Raw genomic sequence first — 21,265 nt, forward strand, 5'->3', positions numbered from 1 at the left:
CTAAAATAAGAAGAATATCATGGCATCTGAAATTTGAAGTACGTAGGAAAAATCTAGTATAATGTATGTGCACTATTTCCATAGGAAAAATGTCAAATATCATCAAATGTATCTCTGCCTTTCAAATAAATCATCAAATGTTCAAATATCATCAAATGTTAACTGGGTTCTAAATAACCAGAGAACTATACAATGTTTACTGATTGAAATATTCAGCATTGTGAGGATGTCAATTCTTCCCAAAGCAATCTAGAGGCTCACTGAGATCCCAAAACAAAATCCCAGAAGCTTTTTCTGCAGAATTTGACAAACTGGTTCTGAAATGTGTATCAACATTACAAAGGACCTGGAAAAGCTAAGATGGGAAGACTTGCTGTGTTTTATATCAAGGCTTCTTGATAGTAATCACAGGGGAGTAGAAGAAAACGGAGTGCAGAAACTTATATACATACTCACATGTACACGTGATTTATGAGAAATATTGGTAGTGCTGTATATTAGAGACAAGATGGGCTTTTCAATAAATGGTGGCTACATAAATATTTGCTAGGTGATTATTCCTTGGAATGCACAAATATGTACAGCATATTAAAAATAGAGCATTTATTGAATGCATGAATGCTAGTAACTATAACTTACATAGTGTCTTCTCACTGTATTTGTGTCAGGCATACAGTACAAGTGCTTTACATAAATTAAATTCCGTTTTAATCCTAGGAAGCATGTCCTATAGTCCCGCTTTACTGATGAGCAAAGTAAGACATGGGGAAGCAGTCGCTTGCTGCTTACACCGCTTCCCTTAACTTCTACAACTTTATAGCCTAGAAGATGAATGCCACCTTAAATGAATGAGTAAAAAAGTTCGTTTCTCCTCTCCCCACCACTTTCCTTTTACCCTTAAACAATCACGGGACTGTGGGTGGAAGAACTACAACTCCCATGAGCCATTGCGCGTTCAAGCCTGCGCGTTCAAGCCTGCGCGCTCGTGCGCGTGCGCCCTCACACTAGGCCGCAAGTATTCTCGCCTGCGCCACACTCGCTCGTTCACGGAACTACACTTCCCAGCTCTCCCCGCGCGGCCCGTGACCCTCCGTGGACCGAGAGCGCGGAGCGAGGTTTCAGCAGTTGCACCCTACTCTTTCGGGATTCGGCTCTGGACCCAGCCCCCGACTCCGACGCGGCTCCACCATGGAGGAGGCGGACCGAATCCTCATCCATTCGCTGCGTCAGGCCGGCACGTAAGTACCTAGCCTCCACTCACCCTTAAAAGCCCACATTCGGGACTCTAAAACCCAGGGACACCCCCCAACACCCCGTTACCCGGGAACCTTAAAACTCAGGACCTTGACATCCAGGGTTTCCACTTGCAGAATCCCAAGACTTCCCCACACATCTCAACATCAGAGACCTTCCAAACCCCTTGACTCCAACATTTAGTAACCCCAAACTGCGGGACCCAGACGTACAATAGAGCTTGTGAATCTTAAGAACTGGGGCCCTGAAATATGCGGATCTTGACATCAGTACCCCTGGACCCTTATATCTGCACTTGATCTTAGCCAAAAGGCCGAGAAGCGATGGACCCTTATATCTGAAGACCCTAAGACACTTGTGCTCTAGGGAACTGAAAACGTCAGGATCCTGGTTGTCGGGGGAACTCCACAGACCTCGGGACAGGATATTTAAGAACCTTCAGACTTAAGTTCCTCAGACACCTTGGGCTTTCAAAACCCCCGGACCCTGTAATATGGTGGTGTCAGCACTCGGTAACCCTGACACACAAGGACTCCCTCATTCAGGGGCCCTAAAAACCCAGGATTGCCCACACCTAGGAAGCCTGACTCCTGTATCACTTGAAAGTAGAGAATCTTGTAGCCAGAAATCTTGACTCTCAGGGACCCTGGCAATTAGAACTACGGAAAACCCGAGCCTCCCAACGTGAACTCCTCTCCAAACCCTAACCACTCAGTATCTAGGGATCCCTGACATGCAGAGAATACGATATCTGTGGACCTAGAAACCCAGAGACTATGCCACCCAGACCCCCCAGATGTGAAGGTTTTAAGCCTCTGGGAAATTTGCAATTTTCGGAACTTGGGTCCCTTCCATCCACCATTCTCCTACCAAGGTTTTAGGAACTGGGGATTTTACTAGTTTTTAGCTCTCCAAATGGAATTCACAGCCACTGAGACCGAGGATCTGCCTGAACATGGGCACCCCCCCCCCCCAGGTTGCAGGGCTTCTGGAGGGTTGCATGGCCCAGCCTGCTCCCAGTTTCCTGTCTGCTCCTGTCCCAGTGAGCCCGCCCTTTCCTTCTTCAGGGCGGTTCCTCCAGATGTGCAGACCCTGCGAGCCTTCACCACGGAGCTGGTTGTAGAGGCCGTGGTTCGCTGCCTGCGTGTGATCAATCCTGACGTGGGCTCTGGCCTCAGCCCCTTGCTGCCTCTTGCTATGTCTGCCCGGTTCCGCCTGGCTATGAGCTTGGCTCAGGCCTGCATGGTGAGTGCCCTCCTCCCAGCACACACTCACATACACACACGTCTCCTTCCTTCCTCCTTCACGAAGGAACCAAGTTCCTTTCAAACTTGTTTTTTTGGCCTTTCCTCTCTGTCACCTCCCCTTGTGGCTTAGTGTTCAGCTGCTGGCTCTAGGGTCAACTGAGTAGTTCAGACCCTAGCTCTACCCATCTGGAGAGACAGAGGGAGAGAGAATGATCTTCCATCTGTTGGTTCACTCCCCAAATGGCTGCAAAGGCCCGTGCTGGGCCAGGCCGAAGTCAGGAGCCTGCAGCTGCATCCGGGTCTCCCATGTGGATGGGTGGCAGGGACCCAAGTGCTTGAGCCATCACCCCCTGCCTCCCAGGATGTGTCAGCAGGACGCTGGATTGAAAGCGGAGGAGCCTGGATTGGAACCAGTGCTCCTATATGGAATATGGGCCTCCCACGTGGCGACTTAACTTGCTGCACCACAACGCTCGCTCCAAGAGTGACACTCTATAGGGGTGATGTTGCTTCCTCCTTCGTGCAGGGAGAGCACACGGTGGGAGGCTCTGAGGTGGTGGTGGTGGTGGGGTCAGGCATCCCCCAGTTCTCTGTCCTCTCAGTGCTGTGTTTTGTGTTCATCAGCTTTGGCTTCCATTGACTTTAGTGTAAGGGGCAGAGAACATGGCTGTTTCAGTGGTCCCGAGGTCCATGTGGCTGCCTGGCGCCAGCAGCAGGCAGGAAGGGTCTCTAACGCCGTGGGTGCCATGCCCGGAGCCCCGCTGAGCTCAGCATTGCTGCATTCTGCTGGCTTGGTGCCGTGCTCTGCCCCTGCTACCCGTTGCTGAGCCTCGGCCACCTCCATGCTTCCGTGTCTATCACTGTGCACACCCACTCCTGGAATGTGTTTCTGTATCAGTCACAAGCCTTTGATCAGAGATGTTGGAAAAAACCCAAAGTAGCTTAAAAGCTGGTGGTTTTCACACATTTTTTTTGACCGTGACCCTCAGAAATACGTGTATCTTGTAGTGTGGCCCGTACATAGGCAAGTATGTAGTCATGATGGCTTTTGAGTGTGTGCCAGGTACTGTGGGCAATAGGGTGCAACCTCAGGGAGTCCTCATGACAAGCTGCTGAGGTGGGTACCATCACTTCCTGCACAGGAAGACAGTGAGGTGCAGAGGGCTTACGAGGGTAGGAGGCAAAGCTTGGGTTTGAATCTAGGAGGTCTGTTTTCAGTCCACTGCTCCAAATAAGCAGCAAGTCCAGGAGAAAAAGCCTATCTTTCCTCCTTGCAAAGATTTATTTTATTTATTTGCAAGGTGGATTTTGAGAGAGAAAAAGAGACAGAGAAAGAGGTCTTCCATCTGCTGGTTCACTCCCCAAATGGCCACAAGGCCTCTGGCTGGACTGATCTGAAGCCAGGAGCCAGGAGCTTCTTTCTGGTCTCCCATGTGGGTGCAGGGGCCCCAAGGACTTGGGCTGACCTCCACTGCCTTTCCAGGAGCATTAGCAGGGAGCTGGATGGGAAGTGGAGCAGCTGAGACTCAAACCAGCGCCCATTTGGGATGCTGGCACTGCAGGTGGGCTTTATCTGCTGTGCCACAGCACTGGCCCCAAAAAGTTGTATCTCTCCAGGCCTGTTTCCCAGACCCTACCAGAACTCTCAGCAGCCTTGTCACCCACCTTTTTACAGATTTATTTATTTGAAAGGCAGAGTGGCAGAGGAAGAGACAGAGAAAGAAAGAGGTCTTCCATCTGTTGGATCACTCCCCAAAATGGGTACCATGGCCGAAGTTGGGCCAGGCTGACGCCAGGAGTCAGGAACTTCATCCGGGTCTCCGAAGTGGGTACAGGGGCCCAAGCACCCAGGCCATCTTCCACTGCTTTCCCAGGCCATAGCAGAGAGCTGGAGCAGAAGCGGAGCAGCCGGGACTTGAACCGGAACCCCAATGTGGGATGCTGGTGTCGCAAGCTACAGCTTAGCTCACTGGACCACGACACAGGCCTAGGAGTCCTTTCATTCTGAGCTCTTGTGTTGCCGGTCTTTTATTTTTCCCTGTTTATTTTTTTTAGGCATTCTGTATAATACGTTGATTCTCTGCCTATGATATGGACTCCAACAATTCCCAACTTGGCATTGCTAATTGCATTTTTCCTTTGGTGTTTTAGTTTCTTTTTAAGCATGCGGAAATACTCAACCTTCTCTTTTTAGTGTTCCCTCTGGATTTTGAGTCACACTTCGAAAGGCCCGAACTTCAATCTTACTTCTTACTCTCTGCAGCATTGACTAGTCCCTCAGCGGTGGCTCTGGGGGGGTGGGGGTGGGGGTGGGGGCTGGAGGCCATGAGGAGCCAGACGGAGGCTTGGAGGGTGGTGGATGGTGATGAGACAGTGGGAAGTTTGTAGCCTGAACCCAGGGCTCCCAGGGCAGGAGGGCCCTGGCTGCCAAGCTGAGGCCTAGTCACCTGATTTCACACCTGATCACCGCCAGGACCTGGGCTATCCCTTGGAGCTTGGCTATCAGAACTTCCTATACCCCAGTGAACCTGACCTCCGGGACCTGCTGCTCTTCCTGGCAGAACGCCTGCCTGCGGATGCCTCCGACGATGCAGACCAGCCTGCAGGTCCAGGGCCTGGGGCGTGGCAGGGGGTGGTAGGGAGACGTGGGCCTTCCTCGGGCGGTAGAGACAGAAAGTTGCAGGAAGCGAAAAGGCAGATGCGTGGGGTGGGGTATGGGTCTTTGAGATACTGAGGAGAAAGAGAGGATTGGGGTTAGAGAGGGGATCTGAGGCTGAGGGCTGGGGTGTCACAGGTCGGGGGAGTTGGTCCTGGGAGAGGGGCCCACCCCAGTGGAGCCACACTGCCTGCTCCGCCCACCAGCCGCAGGGTAATTGTGTAGGGGAGTCCTCCCACACCTCCTCCTGGTTTCCCCTGAGGTTTCCCTTCAGCTCTCACCGATGGGAGGCCTTCCTCTGGCGCTTCCCACAGTCCGCCTTCCTGTGAACCGCCTGGCTGTGCTCTGCCTCTGCGTGGAATCCACCATCCTATTGGTGGTCCCTCTCCTCTACTCGCTGGCTTGCCTGCCTACCCCAGGAGAGCAAGGACCTTTTTCCCCCCTACCTGGTTCACTCCCCAAATGGCTGCAAGAGCTGGAGCTTGGCCATACTGAAGCCAGGAGCCCCTGTTGGAGCTCCCACATGGGTGCAGGGGCCCAAGCATTTGGGCCATCTTCCATTGCTTTCCCAGGTGCATTAGCAGGGAGCTGGATTGGAAGTGGAGCAGCTGGGAATTTAACCAGCACCCATATGGGATGCCAGTGCCACAGGCGGTGGCTTTATCTGCTGTGCCACAGCAATGGCCCCCAAAGCAGGGACCTTTAGCACTTTGTTCCCTGTGGTGGCTTTAGTGTCTAGAACAGCACCTGGGATGTGGTAGGTCCTCAGTGTCTGTTGAATGACTGAGTGTGAGAGCGATAGCTGGGTAGACCTGCATCTCCAGAGGGAGGGGTCAGGAGCCAAGGCTGGTTTCTTGGGGTATGTACCTTTAGATTTCCACATGATCACCGGGTGAACACTCCCTCCCCACCCCCCACCCCCACAGGTGACTCAGCTATTCTCCTCCGGGCCATTGGGAGTGAAATCCGGGACCAGCTGGCCCTACCCTGGGTCCCACCGCTTCTTCGCACTCCCAAGCTGCAGCGCCTCCAGGTGGGAACCCCCCTCCCCACGACTCCTGTCAATCTTCACTTGTCCCTGCTTTGCTTTCCCTGTCCCCATTTGTCTGCCCGCTATGTTGGCTCCCTTCCGCTGTGTCCCCTGTCCTGAGGCCATGGCTCTGTTCTCCTTCCAGGGCTCAGCCCTCCAGAAACCATTCCATGCCAGCAGGCTGGTCATGCCTGAGCTGACCTCCGTAGGTGGTGAGGACGAGGCTCGAGGCTGTGTGTGTGGGGGGGTGGGGGGTGGGGGAGGCTAGGGAGTAGGGTGGAGGCAAGCCTGAGCTGACCACGGGGCCCTGTGGGGGCCTGGCCCACTCTGTTCCTGCCTCCAGAGCTGCGGGACTTCCAGGCGAGTCCTCTGCTGCCACCAGCCCCCACGCAGGTGCCCCAGCCTGCCGTGAGGGCGGCCTCACTCCTCGAACGCCATGCCATCCAGCTCTGCCAGCATGCAGGCCAAGACCGCCCAGGGGACGAGGACTGGGGGCGCCGTGCACCCCGCCTCCAACAGCAGGTACAGCCTGGTGCTTGGCCCCGTGCTGCGCTGCCCGGGCTCCGGCTTCCCTGCCGCTCCCATTTTGTCTCCTGGTGGCCCTCTGCTTCTCTCCTCTCTCTACTTTGTCCCTCTTGTCCCCAGTTTCCCATCTACATGCACTGACCTGGGACAAATCAGTATCCCTCCCCAGGAACTCAGTTTTCTCTTCTGAAAAATGGGCCGGTGATGTGCCTCTCCCCTCAGGGTTGAGGTTAGACTGAATGCCGTGCACGAAGGGAGCAGTCAGTAATCGTTGCCTCCATCCCTGTTTCTGTGGCCCTCCTCCTGCCTCCAGGTCCCTCACGTGCCCTCTGTTGCTGCAGGTGTCACGGATGTCCATTTGTCTGTGTGTTTCTGCACTGTCTCTTCCTGTCTCTCTCAGTCTGCGGGCTAATTGCCCATCATAATGTTTCCTCTTGTCTGCGCTGCCCCTCTGGCCCTCTGTCCACCTCTCTCTGTCCCCTTTACCCTCTGCCCACCTCTGCACTGGTCTCCTTCTCCCCTGTCCTCCTCTGTGTCTGTGTCTGTCCCTCCTCCCCCTCAGTCCGCTTCCTTATCTGTCCCTTCTTCCCCTCCATCTGCCTCCGTCCCCCCCCATCTCTCTATCTGTCCTCTCTTCCTTGGCCCACCTCTGTACTTTCTCTGTGTCCCCCTACCTCCCTGGCTGCCATTTGTTTTGTCTTTTTCTCTCTCTTTTAAACTTTTAGGACTTCCAAGACATAAAAGTAGAGAGAGTATTCTAATGAATCCTACATGCCATTTTGCCAGTCTGTCTTTAAAGAGAGAATCTCCCATTTGCTGGTTTACTGCCCCAGGGCCTGCAATAGCTGGAGCTGGGTCAGGGTGAAGCCAGGAGCTGGCAACTCTATCTGGGTCTCCTATGTAGGTGGTAGGGACCCAACTTCTTGAGCTGTTGTCACCTGCTGCCTTCTAGGGTGCACGTTAGCAAGAAGCTGGATTGGATGCAGAGCAGCAGTCGAGACTTGAACTGGCACCCTGATATAGGATGCTGGTGTCATAAGTGGTGGCTTAACCCATTGTACCACACTGCCAGCCCTAGCACGTTATTATTATTATTTTTTTTAATGTAACTACTGGACTATTTTCACAACTAATGAAATTCACAAGTCTCTTTTTTTTTGACAGGCAGAGTGGACAGTGAGAGAGAGAGACAGGGAGAAAGGTCTTCCTTTTACCGTTGGTTCACCCTCCAATGGCCGCTGTGGCCAGCGCACCGCGCTGATCTGAAGCCAGGAGCCAGGTGCTTCTCCTGGTCTCCCATGGGGTGCAGGGCCCAAGGACTTGGTCCATCCTCCACTGCACTCCTAGGCCACAGCAGAGAGCTGGCCTGGAAGAGGGGCAACCGGGACAGAATCCGGCACCCTGACTGGGAGTAGAACCCAGGGTGCTGGCACCGCAGGCGGAGGATTAGCCTAGTGAGCCGCGGCGCCGGCCCACAACAGTCTCTTAAGGGCATCTAATGCTGAGTTCACAGTCAGAGTTCCCCAGCTGTCTGGGAACTTGTCTCTGCCCCCTTTTTTGCCTGGTACCTTTGATTCTCTCTGCTCTGGCCCCACACATCCTTTCCATACCTCTCTCTGATCTGGGGGCTCCAGGCTTACTTCACTCCCTTCCCACATCCTTCTGCAGTGTGCGGAGTGAGTGGGTAGAGAGGAGTGTGGCCATGAGGAAGAGGAGCCCCCAACCCTGGGGCGATCCCAGATGTAGGAGGTAGAGGAGGAGGGCAGGGGCCCACCTTCACAGGAAGGTTGGAGGGTGGCTATGACCTGTCTATAGCACTTTGTTGGTAGCCTCTTGGAGGAGGCAGGGTCTGGGGTGTGTGTGTGGGGAGGGGGCGGGCAGACAGGCCTCCATAGCCTCCTGTTTCCTCCTGCCTTCTCTTCCCAGGAGGATACCCGGGCCAAGCGGCAGCGGCTGCAGAAGCAACTGGCTGAGAATCTGCGCCAAAGCTGGGCCCCTCTTGGGGCCCCCACACAAGCCCGAGACCTGGGAGAGCTGCTGCAGGCCTGGGGTGCTGGGGCCAAGACTGGTGCCGCCAAGGGCTCCCGCTTCACACATTCAGAGAAGTTTACCTTCCACCTGGTGGGTGGGCCTTAGTGGATACGGGCTGGCTGACAGGGCATGGCAGGTGCGAGGGTTGCTTTGGGTATAAACACCGCACTTTTACCCACACGGCTTCCTGTGTTCTCCCCCGCGGGCCCTCTGCCATCTGGGGGTGGAGCCCCAGAAGGGTCAGACCCCAACTTCCCAGGGCCTTCAGTGGAGAAGGGGTGGATGTGGGGGTACAGGTGAGAATGCAGGGGTGATCTTGGTGCAAAACCCCGTCTCTTCCCTGGGCAGTTTCTTCTTGGTATATCCCCTGTCCTTGGATGCTCACCTAGAGGGGCCCCATCCTTCTCATGGGCATCTGGGGCTTGAGAGATGGGACAGGTGTGTAGCAGCTGGGCAGGGTCACAGTGGCTTCCCCATGAGCGAACGTTCTAGTCTGAGGTCCCCTCTTAGCAGCACTGTGTGACAGCCATCAGTGGTTCAGTGAGCATGGGCACAGTGCAGACAGGTGTCAGGGCCCTCACCAGGACCCCCCTCCCTACTCCCTTAGGAACCCCAGGTCCAAGCAGCGCAGGTGTCAGATACGCCAGCCACCTCGCGGCGGCCTGAACAGGTGAGCAGAGTGGTGGGAGATGTCCTGGGTCCTTGGCTGCCTGCTGGGCCTGACACTCCCACCCTGGCTGGCCTGTGCCTCCTAGGACACGAGGGCAGCTCAGGAACAGGAGTTAGAGTCCCTTCAGGAGCAGCTGGAGGGAGTGAACCGCAACATCGAAGAGGTTGAAGCTGACATGAAGACGCTGGGCGTCAGCCTGGTGCAGGTGAGGGCCTAAAGGGGTTCAAGGGATTGGAGGGGGCTGGGGGTGCTCTGTAGAGGTCTGCAGATACCAGAAAGCTTTGTGGGGGCACACTGGGGATCTTTGAGGCTCTTGAGGGTTCAGGAGAATGGGTGGGGGAGAGTGGGGGAGAGGCGGGGAGCTTGGTGGACCTGTAGGGGTTAGAGGTACCTGTAAGCATCAGTCAGGCCTTGGAAGTGGCTGGGAGAAGCAGGAGGGGTACAAGAGTCTGTGGATATCTGTGGGGCAAGACAGTTCTGTATGGCAGGGGTTTAGGGGCTTCTCAGGGCTCTTGGGTGCCAGTATGCAGCTGGAGGGGTCAAATAGGCGTAGGGGGCTAGAGGGCCGTGCAGTCACCTACGGGGGCGGGCTGATGGCATGCCAGGTGGAGACCGAGTGCCGGCAGAGGGAGCTCAGCACGGCGGAGCGAGAGCAGGCCCTGCGCCTGAAGAGCCGCGCGGTGGAGCTGCTGCCCGACGGGGCTGCCAACCTTGCCAAGCTGCAGGTGGGCTGGGGCTGGCGCTGGGCGGGGGAGGGCAGGGTCTGGAAGGCGCAGCCTGGGTGACACGTCGTGTCCCTTCCAGCTCGTGGTGGAGAGTAGTGCCCAGCGGGTCATCCACCTGGCGGGTCAGTGGGAGAAGCACCGGGTCCCACTCCTCGCCGAGTACCGCCACCTCCGAAAGCTCCAGGATTGCCGAGAGGTAGGTGGTGGTGGTGGCGGTGGTGGTGGTGGGTGTCCTGGGCTGTGGCTGAGGGGGGTTGGGTCCCTCCCTAGGGGGCCAACCCTGGGCTGTGCTCACTGCCCTGTGCCCACGGGCTCCTGGCAGCTGGAATCTTCCCGACGGCTGGCAGAGATCCAGGAGCTGCACCAGAGTGTTCGGGCGGCTGCTGAGGAGGCCCGCAGGAAGGAGGAGGTCTACAAACAGCTGGTAAGGCCTGTGCCGGGGGCCCCGGGGGCCCTGGGGGCCAGGGGAAGGGGAGGGCTGGGGGGCCCTGGTGGAGTGCCTGCTGTGTCCCCCGCCTAGGTGTCAGAGCTGGAGACTCTGCCGAGAGATGTGTCCCGGCTGGCCTACACCCAGCGCATCCTGGAGATCGTGGGCAACATCCGGAAGCAGAAAGAAGAGATCACGAAGGTGCACCACCATGGTGGCCGAGGGTGGGTTATGCAGGCAGACAGGTGCAGCATGGCCACGTGAGGACCTCATACTCGGAGAGGCAAAGCTGTCCAGCCACACCCCGACACAGAAAAGCCACACACAGCCCACTCCCTGACACAGACACGGGCCCTGGCCGGCTGTGGTTGCATATACACGCGTACCCTCTGCCCCACCCACGGGCTCATGGCCCCTCTGGTGTCTGCCAGATCCTGTCTGACACGAAGGAGCTTCAGAAAGAAATCAACTCCCTCTCCGGGAAGCTGGACCGCACGTTTGCGGTGACTGATGAGCTCGTGTTCAAGGTGTGGGGCGGCCCCAGGGTCGGCTGTGAGGGTTGGGGTGGGGCCAGCTACTGCTCTGGGGCCCTGCCCGAGCCTTGCGGGTACACTGATGCTCTGGCTTGGCTTTGCTCTGTGGAGGGTCAAGTCAGGTGGCGGGGAGAGGGTAGCCTTGTACGGGGCATGCAGGAGGTGATGGTGGGGGGGGCAGCTGCCAAAATGTTCGAGATTCCCTCTGGTTAGGATGCCAAGAAGGATGACGCTGCTCGGAAGGCCTACAAGTATCTGGCTGCCCTGCACGAGGTGAGGGGAGCAGTGTGCCCGGGGGGCTGGCTGGGGCGGGGCCGGCCTGGGTGCAAGCTTCGTGCTCTCGCTGTCCCCAGAACTGCAGCCAGCTCATCCAGACCATCGAGGATACAGGCACTATCATGCGGGAAGTGCGCGACCTTGAGGAGCAGGTGAGGCCTGGGGGGTGGGGTCAGTATGGCCTGGGGCTGTGGAGCCAGACCGAGCCTACAGCTAGAGGTTCAGCCCCACCCTTCATGACTGTGCATTGAGCCGGGCCAGGCCAATTGGCAGAGGCCTTGGCCTGACAACTTGGTGGGGAATCCCACCACAGAGTGAAAATTGCTTTAGCTGGAAGGAGCGGCAGGTGCAAAGGCCTGGTAGTGCTGGAACAGGGCCTGGGTTGGGTGGGGCAAGGGGCCCAGCGTGGTCAGAATGGAGCGGGGTGGCCAGCAGGAGCTGAGAAGAGGCCCTGTGTGCTGAGGGGGTGTGTTCACCTTGCCTTAGATTGAGACGGAGATGGGCAAGAAGACCCTCAGCAACCTGGAGAAGATCCGAGAGGACTATCGAGCCCTTCGCCAGGAGAATGCTGGCCTGCTGGGCCGCGTGCGGGAAGCCTGAAGAGCTCCCAGCACAAGTCCCCCCACCCCCCAGCCTTAGGCAGAGATCTGGGGCACTGGAGGCAACAGCCCAGCACTTGCCTCTTGCCTCTTCTGTGTGCTGCGTAGTCAGTCCCTCCAGCTGCTGCCTTGGACTCCAAACCCCTGCCCATTTGACCATAACCTTTATCTGGGGCGACCATCCAGTACGTGGGAGTTTGGCTGCAGTTTATTGGTGGGGGGCAGTGGGGAGGTTGGGTGCCTTGGATCCCCAAAATAAATGAGGGGCTCTTGTACAGTCTAGGCTGAGGCATGGATTGGGGCTCAGGGCTGGGAAGTGGGGCGGGTGGCAGTGAGACATGGGTAGGTATTGGCAGTCAGCACACTGTGCATGCGTGTGTGTGTGTGTATGCATGTGCATGTATGTGCACAGGCATGCACAATACACAGGTTGTGTCTGTGAATGAGCACATGTGTTGGGAACTGCAGGCGACTGGAATGTGAGGTCCTGAGGGTGCTGACACTGCCTCTGTAAGGGGGTCTGGGCACACCAAGTGTGGCACTGACGTGTGGGCCCAGAGACTGGCTGTCGGCTGTGTGCCATGGGCCATGGGAGTCAACAGGGTGTTGGCTCGTGTGTGATTCTGTGGGGGACTGTCCAGCTCTGAGCCTGTCTGAGTATACCGAGGCAGGCTTTGTGTTTTCGCGGTTGTGTTGAGTCCAGGACCCGGGAGGGTGACCCGTCTCTGTGACTTTCCCAGTCCTGAGGTCGTCTGTAAAAGTGGCTGAGGCAGGCTGTTGTATGTGGCTGGTTGTGAAGGCACCCTTGGGCTGGAGAGCCCCTCACATGGGTGGGGTGGGGGTGGGGGCTGGGCTGGGGCCCCCTATGCAGCCTTGGGGCAGAGGATGGGAATCCAGGAGGTTAGCTGGATGGGAACAGGGGCCCTGGCAAGTAAGAGTGGACCCCTCACTTTCTGGTCCCTGTAGGCATGTCCAGGGCCTGTCACTTCTGTCCCCCCTCCCTGTTTTGGTCTGTCCATCCTTCTTTCCTTGCTTTGAGGTCAGGGGCCAGGTGTGGGGTTGGAGCACCTGCTGGTCCTCTGGCTCCTTTTCTTGCGGAACTCAAACTCATCCACGGTCCACACAGCCCCCTTCTCACTCTCCACTCTCACGAAGCACTTGTGCAGGCTCAGGTTGTGGCGGATGGCGTTCTGTGGGAGGAGGGGCAGCCAGTAAGGGACAGGTGGCCGTCGCTCTCTGAGGTCAGCAGCCCCCACCAACGCCCAGCCTCCTGCCCTTCCCCACATGCCTCTGAGCCCAGCCCCAGGCCTACCTACTCTGAGCTGCCCCAGTGCTCGGGCCACCCCAGCCACAGCCCGGGCAGAGCACTCACCTTCCAGGTAGCAGGGTGGTTTCGGAAGAAGGCGAACATGCGAGTGAACCAGTGGTAGATCTCGTTGAGTGTCCGCTGCTTCTCTGGGGCCTCCAGGATGGCCTGGAGGTGGTGGAGGGTGGGATAAGGGGAGTAGCCCTCCCAAGGTTGCGATTGAGAAGGGTGGTAGCCTACCCTGATGGGAGGGTGCAGCAAGAGGGGGGAGAGAGAGATGGCGCAGGGCAAAGGACCAGGGATAGAATGAGCTGTGGGGCGAGGCAGGGAATCAAGAGTGGGGCTAGCAGTGGGGTGGGGTGTGGGTGTGGTCATCTTGGGATTAGGTGAGGGATCAGGGCTGAGGCTGGAAGAGAAGTTGCGTTCAGGGTCAGAGCTGGAGTGAGGTTACAGGTCTGGAATGGACCTGGAGTTGGGGTTCTCTGTGGGGGTGACTCAGGGTTTGGGAAGGTGAAGAAGGGTCAGGAGTGGGGTCAAATTAAGGATTTGGAAAGGATAAAGGGCCAGGTAGGGTTAGGGGTCAGGGGATGAGGGTTGGGATCACATGACATTAGGTCAGGAGTCAGAGGTGGGCCTAGTTAGTGAGTCTTTTCCTTGTCAGGGGGGTGGTTAGGTGCAGAGTCCAGGGGGAGATCAGTGTGGGGCGCGGCGTGACGTGAGGGTGAGGGTCAGGGAGTCTGATGTGTTTGGACTGAGGAATGGGATTGTGACTGCAGTGAGGTGCAGGGTCAGGAGGGGGCTGGGCCCAGGGTTCAGTTCAGAGCCCAGCGAGGGCTGAATGGTGTGTGTGGAGGTCAGGTGAAGGTTCAGGCTGGGCTCAGCTGAAGGGGAAAGGTTCTGGGAGGGCACTTGGGAGCGAGGCAAAGGGGCTAGAGTTGGGCGAGGTTATGGGTAAAATGGATGTCCCGAGGAAGGCTGAGGGCTGGGGTCCAGTGTGGGGGTGCACTGACATACTGCAATGCATCAGAACTGGGTGGAGGGAGGTTGGGGTTAGGTTGCTAAGATGGCTGGGGAAGGAGTTAGAATAATACCTGGGGTGGATTTAGGGCAAGGGGCTGAGGAGGGGGTCAGTTTGGGAGCTAAACTGTAGGGCCACGAAAGGGCAAGGGCTAGGTTGGGCTTGAGGTGGGCCTCTGGAAAGGGGTGGGGTTCGGGTTAGAATATGATTTGTCCTGGGGATGTGATTTAGGGACAAGTCTGAGGTGAAGCGACCACTGGGGATGGCACCTGACGCACGCTTTGGGGTTACCTCAGGGCAAGGCCTTGTTAAGGCAGGGAGCCTCCTCGAGGGAGGAGAGGCAGAACCCCCCCCCCCCCATCGCTTCCTCTTGCTCAGGCCTGAGCTGCGCAGCTTACCCAGCGGATGAGGGTGGCGTAGGTGAAAGGGGGCCGCATGTTGTGGAACTTGAAGTAGTCCATGTTGTGGAAGAACTCTGTCAGAGGGTGGGGAGTGGGGTGGAGATGAATCAGGCCCCGGCCCGGGACTCCTAGTTCCCTGTCCCAGCCTCCCTCTACCCCCACGGTCAACACCAGGGCCACGGTCGCATGCAGGTGCTGTTTCCTGAGCACTTGACGCGGCCTTCCCTTTTGCACCACCCCTGCCAAAATGGTTCTTGCCGAGGTTGATGTCACTTGCGAACCAAGGCATGTAAGTGGTCAAGTGGCAGAGTCAGGATGACACTCAAGGGCTCTGGTCCCTGTGAAGCCCGTAGCCCAGGCCTGGCAGACAGCAGGGGGTTGGTGGGCTTGGGCAAATCTACCTCATTTGCTTTGGTGGGGGATGGAAGTGCTGCACAGAGCAGCCAAAACCCATGTCCCATCAGAGGCAGGGCTACAGCTGGACACCTGAGACTGGAATGGGGACTGTCGGGAAATCCTGTCATGTGGAGAGGAAGCTTTGGCAAGCAGATCCCTGAAGGCTGGCTGGTGGGGGTGGGGGCAGCCTGGAGCTCCACTGTATCCCCCCCCCCCCGCTACCCCCTCCACACACAGCCCCAGTACTAGTCAGGATTAGGATTCAGGTCAGCATGTAGGGCACAGCCCGTCTTACCTGGGAATGTGCTGTTGCCATGACTGCCCCACAGGTGCCTCCGTACAGCGAACAGGCTGTCTGAGGCTTCCTGGGGGCTGGGCCAGGCCGGCACAGCACTGCCCTGGGTGCCAGCAGCTACAATGCAGCAGGAGCTCTTGTCCGATGGGGCCTGTGGGGAGGGCGAGAGGCTGGTGACTCACGGGCTTCACATCTCCACTTTATTTTTATTTTACTTTTCAATTTAAGAGAGCAACAGACAGATCTCTCATCCATTGGTTTATTCCCCACATGGCCGCCATAGCAGGAGCTAAGCCAGGCTGAAGCCAGAATCCAGGAACTCCATCCAAATGCCTCCCCCCAGCCATGGGGGGGACCCACCTGCTGCTTCCCAGGTTGCACACATTAGCAGGAAGCTGGAATTGGCAATGGAGCCTGGACTCAAACCCAAGGACTCCAATATGGGATGCAGGTGTCCCAACTGAATACTTAACCACTATAGCAAGTGCCTACCCTTCCACTTTATTTTTTAAAAGATTTACTTATTTATTTGAAAGGCAGAGAGAGGAGAGAGAAAGAGAGAGAATATGAATATCTCTCATCTTCTGCTTCATTCCCCAAATGGCCATGGTAGCCAGGTCTGAACTAGGCTGAAGCCAGGAGCCAGGAACCCCATCCAGGTCTCCCACAAGGGTGGCAGACTCACGCACCTGGGCCATCTCCTGCTGCCTCTCAGACTGTGCATTAGCAGGCAGCTGGATCAGAAGTAGAGTAGGTGGCTCTTTGAACGGGTGCTCAGATATGGGAATGCAGGTGTCCCAAGCAGTAGCTTTACCTGCTGTGCCACAGTGCCTCCCTTCTATTTTATTTTCGAATCAGTGTTTCTAAAAAGCAAGGGTGGGGCCGGCACTGTGGCATAGCAGATAAGGCCACCGCCTGCAGTGCTGGCATCCCATTTGGACACTGGTTCGAGTCCCAGCTGCTCCACTTCCGATCAAGCTCTCTGCTATGGCCTGGGAAAGCAGTACAAGATGGCCCAAGTCCTTGGGTCCCTGCACCTGCATGGGAGACCTGGAAGAAGCTCCTGGCTTCGGATTGGTGCAGCTCCAGCTGTTGCAGCCATTCGGGGAGTTAACCAGCGGAGGGAAGACCCCCCCCCCCGCCCCCGCCGCCTCTCCTTCTCTCTGTGTGTAACTCTTTCGAATAAAAAAATAAATCTTAAAAAAATAAAAAAGCAAGGGCACCGTCTTCTCAGTTTCAGTCTGGCCAGGGTTGAATCATGCTCTGCTACCACTCAACTACAACCTTGGGAAAATCACCTAAACCCTCCTGGTCTTAGCTGTCCTCCTCTATGCATCGGGTGTGAGAGTGGTAGCTACCTCATAGTGGCATTATGAGGTTTGAAGAACTTAACGCCAGCCAAGGCCCCCAAACAGCACCTGACACCTGGGGTAGGGGGGTGGCTTCGTGGCTGTGTGATCCCTGTCCCCCAAGCTTTGTTTAATGCTCTGGGGACACCACCTTGAAGTGGGAATACAGAGCCACGTGCTTTCATTTTGCACTGGCCCCTGCAAGTGATGTTGCCGGTCCTTCGGTGGCATAGTCTCCCTCCAGGAAGTGGCTCTCTGCTGTTGCTTTGCAAACTCAGGATCACAGTGTTCTGGAATTGTAGGGTCGGAGGGTATATGAGTGGAGGGGGATAGGTTCCTAGGTCTGGGCACGTGGAGTCCAGGGACTGTCTAAGGTTGGGCTTGCTCACCGCGGATGGATCCTTGCTCAGTGACATTTTCCGGGCCAGGTGGGCCTGCATGGCGTCCAGCTTCTCTTTCTCCAGCACCAACTGTGATGACAGGCACAAAAGTGAGGCCTCAACCTTGACTTTCTCTGCCACATCTTTGCCCGGGCTCTGGTCGTCCAGCTCCTACCCTGTCCCTCATGCCAGCTCTCTGTTCCTGGCACAGGTGGACATCCCCTTGTCCCCCCACTCCCACCCCATGTCTCCCAGCATACCTGCTGCTCCAGAGACTGTACCACCTCTCTCTGGAGGAGACACTGCGCCCTGCCCTTCTCGTCCAGGAGATGGTCTGCCTGGCAGTGCCTGGGTAGGGGAAGGTGCCATGCGGGTGAGCACAGCAGGCCTGGCCTCCTGGCTCAGTGTTCAAGTGGGGATAGCTCAGATTCTGTGTGCGGTCTCTCAGAGCCTCAGCTCCCCTTCCCTCTCTGCCTCGCTTTCCCTCTCACACCTGTCATTCCTTCTACACATGCCACTTGTGCCAGGCCTGAGCTTGCCACTTGAACTTCGCCATGGCTTTGGAGATATTGCTGGAAGGGGAGCAGGGTGAGTTGGGAGTGGGCTGGGCAAGTGAGAGCGGGAAAGGCACTCAGTGGGAGGGGGCAGCTTTGCTGAGTTGCTGCTAGTAGTTGGGGAGAGACAGAGAGAGAGAGATGTGGCTGAGAGGAGGTAGCAGCAGTCACAGGAGAGCCAGGGCTTCGGGAATCTGTAGCATCAGGTTGGTGTGTTGACATAAGAAGCAGCAAGGCAAAGCAGTTAGGTGTACAGAATCTGGAGTTTGGTTGACTGGGTTCAAATCCTGGCTTTGTCACTTAGGGACTGGGGGAGCTTGATCAAGACATTTACTCTTCGGCCTCAGTTTTCTTGCCTGTAAGATGGAGGCAGGCAACAGTATACACCTTTGTTAATTGTCGGGAGGGGGCCAGCTGTGCCCCTCCCGACAGTTAATATGCCCTGTTATGTGTACGAGGAGACGGAGGCCCAGAGAAGCTAAGTAGCGTTCGCCCAGCCATGAGAAATGGAGGCGGATTCGAACCCTCAGTCTCGGCTCTACCTCTCACCTCTTGCTCCCTGTCTGGGTAAGGCCTGAGCTGAGACCTACACTCCAGACCTCTACCCACTAGCAGCCCCCACCCCCACCCCCGAGCGGCCACTCACTTGAGGAAGTCCTCTGGCTCCTCAAAGACCTTCTCGCATCCGGGCCACTTGCACACGCCATTTGCCAGCAGCGGGTAGGCGCCCTGCGGCGCGGCCGAAAGGGTGCTGGGGGTGGGCAGAGGATGTCAGAGGCGGGGATGGCAGGGGGAGGGTTCTTCCCAGTCCTGCCCACCAACCTGTCCTTCCTGGGTACGCCAGGGCTTGGGAAGGTGCAGAGCAGTGCTGGCTCCCTGGACACCCACTCCAGGCTGGCCACGTTGATTGCTGTGGATGGAGACAGGACACTGCTGCAAGCCTCTCATTTCAAACTTTTCACCCTACCTCACCTGGAAAGCCCAACACCCAGAGGTGCTGCTGCCTGCCCATCCCCCCATCCCCCAAATCCAAGGCTTCTGGCAGAGCGGCTCAAAGACTGCCGTTGGCAAGCGCTGACATTTTGACTGACTTTGCCAAGACCTGTGGTTCTGCAATTTTGACATTCTGCACTTTTAAGGTTCTGAAGCTGACATTTTTTTTTTTGGAGGTTAGAGTTTCCATGACTCGGAGCCCTGATTCCTCTGACCTCCGGGGGGCCGCGATTTAGAACAGCCTGCACTGCTCACGTTCAAGGATTTGAGGAGTCGGGTTCTGTGAAGCCGTGGGGTGCCAGGTTGAGGTGTTACCAGGTGGCAGGCCGGGCCGGGCCTTTAGGGAGAAGACCCCGGTGGTGGCAGTTGGTGGCGGGAGGCTGATCATGGCTGGGCTCTCCAGCGGGCGCACCTGTAGCACGGAGGTCCGGGCGTGGGCATCCACTGCTGAGAGCTGGGATGGAGCGGGGCCGGGGGGGGGGCACGTATGGTCGGCGCTTCAGCTTGGCTCCGGGCTCCCTCCCCACAGTGCCCCCACCTACTCCCTCCTCCCTGCTCATTCAGGGTCCATACCTGGTGCATGAAGTGTGGCCTGTCCTGGAGGAGTGCCTGCAAGTGGGGCGAAGGGCCCAGCCGCACCCCAGAGGGTGCCACCATGACTAGGGGCACTGTGGGCAGCTGAGGGGAGAAGGCAGGCGGGTGGGATGCCATCCTCATCTTCTGTGTTCTGTGCCTCATTTGTATGCTCCTTACCACAGCCCCACATGCACCCCTATGGGAGCCCCATAGTACATGCGTGGAGATTGAGTGACTTTTTGAAGATCAAATGGCTAATAAGTGGCAGAGCTGGCTACAACTCTGTCACCTCATCTCCTTAGGCCCCAGCCTTCTCCGCTTGTCACATGTGGATGAGCACCCCTGGCTGTGCCCTATAGGCACCATGATAGGGTCCCCTCCTCAGCTGAAACAGGGATTGGGAAGTCGGCGGGAGCCTTGAATCTCTGAGGCCTGACAAGTGGGGACTTTCTTGGCCCTGAGACATCTGCATAAGTCACAGACTTGCCTGGGACCCAGAAACCACTTCCTGTGCCCCAGCCAGCCCCCCCCACCCCGCCTCCCGCTCGGTGCCGCAGTAAAGGTCGGCACCTGTGGGCCCAGGTACCCCACCCTGCCTGTCCCATCCTGAGCCCTGGGCCTCACCTGCAGTTGCGACGGTGGCATGGGGTTCAAGGAGGAGGTGGTGGTGGCATGGGCTCCGCCTCGGAGGTCCCGGCCCTGGAAGGTTCCCCCTGGGCCCCTCGTCCCCAGCAGGTCTGAGGCCTTGGGTGCAGCCTTCCAGCTGGGTGAAGCTCCTGGGGATGGGCCGAGGGCCAAAGAAGGGGCCGAAGGCTTGGTGGGCCTGGGGTTGGGCATTGGGTTCTTGCCTGAGGGTAGGCTGCAGGGACACAGGGGGAAGCAGTTACATATGTGCTGGGGGTGGGGCAAGATACCCAACCCCTGGAGCACGTGGACATCCCCATTGGTCAGAGGAGACATTGGCTGGGGCATGTCCCCACAGCTGCACCCAGCTCCGGTAATGTGCATATGCACGCGTGCACACACACATTGGCGTCAGGAACACAGGTACACATGTATATCCACACACACCCCACCCTGTCCCTCTGCCATGAGCACAGGTCCAGCACCAGGCCAGCCTGCACCTGCCGCCACAGCCGTGGTGTGGATGTGTCTTCCGCCAAGGTGACGGGTGATTGGTTTGTGGCGCCACAGCCACAGTAGGTCTTGGTCAGTTCCCCCAGACTTGAACCCTGGCTGCAAGCCTCAGCTCCTGGTCCCCTTGCACACTGCACAAGGCCACACAGCCTTTGCTGGATCCTGCTGGGGCTGCTCTCTGGCTTCCTGGGGTGGGGGGAGGGAAGGAGGCATTCTTTAACCCCTGTGCCTTGGGCATGTGCTGGAAAGACTCATGGGACTGCTCTGAAGGAGACAGACTCGAAGTAGCTGACAGCAGGGCTAGAAAGGAGGCTACTGAGCAATCCGAGCAAGTGATGAGGGTGGCACAGGCTGAGAAGGGGGCAGGGAAGCTGGTGAGAAGTGGGGAGAGTCTGAATCTGTTTTCAAGGTGCAGAAGTTGCTGGCAGCTTGGACATCAGGTTGAAAGATGGAAGGCCAAAGTGAAGGCTAGATTTTAGCCTGAGCAGTTGGAAGGACGGAGCTGACATTACCTGTGGTAGGGAACACAGGACAGGGGACAGAGCTGGCAGTGACAATCCAGGGGTGCACGGATGCAGACAGTCTGGCATTAGATATGTGAGTGGGCATGCTGGGTGGGCAGCTGGACACCAGAGTCTGGCCAGCTCTGGGCTCCTGCCCCGCGTGGAGCGGGTGCGGCAGGTGCCAGAGAGGAGGAGAGATGGCTCTTCTGAGCCAGGTCCTGTGAGAGTTCCCCTACCCAGCCCCATCAGCGGTCACCGCAACCTCTGCTCCCCAAGCCTTTGCTTGTGTGGTCTGCCCTGCTTGGAACACCGTCCTCCTCTTCCCTTATCCAAACCCGACAAGGCCTAGTCTTTTCCTCATCCCCCAAACACCTCCAATAATTG

At 57.2% G+C, this 21,265-nt stretch overlaps 2 protein-coding genes across 5 annotated transcripts; one reads left to right on the forward strand and one right to left on the reverse strand.

The window, feature by feature from the left end:
- Positions 1-1,014: 1,014 nt before the first annotated feature.
- CCDC22 (coiled-coil domain containing 22) lies at positions 1,015-12,253 on the forward strand. Its single transcript, XM_070067057.1, has 17 exons — positions 1,015-1,238; positions 2,322-2,499; positions 4,975-5,107; positions 6,084-6,190; positions 6,333-6,399; positions 6,531-6,709; positions 8,639-8,833; positions 9,351-9,413; positions 9,499-9,618; positions 10,019-10,138; positions 10,218-10,334; positions 10,461-10,562; positions 10,659-10,766; positions 10,997-11,092; positions 11,312-11,371; positions 11,452-11,526; positions 11,861-12,253. Exons 1-17 carry the CDS (start codon positions 1,189-1,191, stop codon positions 11,972-11,974), a joined length of 1,884 nt encoding a protein of 627 aa, XP_069923158.1. The 5' UTR covers positions 1,015-1,188; the 3' UTR covers positions 11,975-12,253.
- On the reverse strand, positions 11,964-21,054 carry FOXP3 (forkhead box P3). Of its 4 annotated transcripts, none has more exons than XM_002719910.5 (11): positions 19,866-21,054; positions 19,239-19,343; positions 18,981-19,119; positions 18,495-18,582; positions 18,319-18,423; positions 17,379-17,466; positions 17,128-17,208; positions 15,390-15,540; positions 14,696-14,772; positions 13,346-13,447; positions 11,964-13,163 (listed from the first exon to the last, which is right to left on the reverse strand). In XM_002719910.5, exons 1-11 carry the CDS (start codon positions 20,247-20,249, stop codon positions 13,014-13,016), a joined length of 1,470 nt encoding a protein of 489 aa, XP_002719956.2. In that variant the 5' UTR covers positions 20,250-21,054; the 3' UTR covers positions 11,964-13,013. The 4 variants fall into 4 exon arrangements, with proteins under 4 accessions (XP_002719956.2, XP_069923159.1, XP_051683068.1 ...); XM_070067058.1 differs by having other exon boundaries at positions 18,921-19,119; XM_051827108.2 differs by lacking the exon at positions 19,239-19,343.
- Positions 21,055-21,265: the final 211 nt, after the last annotated feature.

The sequence above is a fragment of the Oryctolagus cuniculus genome, chromosome X (assembly GCF_964237555.1).
Source record: "Oryctolagus cuniculus chromosome X, mOryCun1.1, whole genome shotgun sequence".
NCBI classification, from domain to species: domain Eukaryota; kingdom Metazoa; phylum Chordata; class Mammalia; order Lagomorpha; family Leporidae; genus Oryctolagus; species Oryctolagus cuniculus.

Excerpts from the sequence above, each read along its gene's own strand:
- FOXP3 (XM_070067058.1), bottom strand. The coding sequence starts at position 20,249 with ATGCACATTACCGGAGCTGGGTGCAGCTGTGGGGACATGCCCCAGCCA. Across the intron at positions 19,344-19,865 it reads TGCCACCGTCGCAACTGCAG|CTGCCCACAGTGCCCCTAGT; the intron begins GTGAGGCCCAGG and ends TTCTCCCCTCAG. Across the intron at positions 13,164-13,345 it reads ACCACCCTGCTACCTGGAAG|AACGCCATCCGCCACAACCT; the intron begins GTGAGTGCTCTG and ends CTCCTCCCACAG.
- CCDC22 (XM_070067057.1), top strand. The coding sequence starts at position 1,189 with ATGGAGGAGGCGGACCGAATCCTCATCCATTCGCTGCGTCAGGCCGGC. Across the intron at positions 10,563-10,658 it reads AGGAGGTCTACAAACAGCTG|GTGTCAGAGCTGGAGACTCT; the intron begins GTAAGGCCTGTG and ends TCCCCCGCCTAG. Across the intron at positions 10,767-10,996 it reads AGAAAGAAGAGATCACGAAG|ATCCTGTCTGACACGAAGGA; the intron begins GTGCACCACCAT and ends GGTGTCTGCCAG.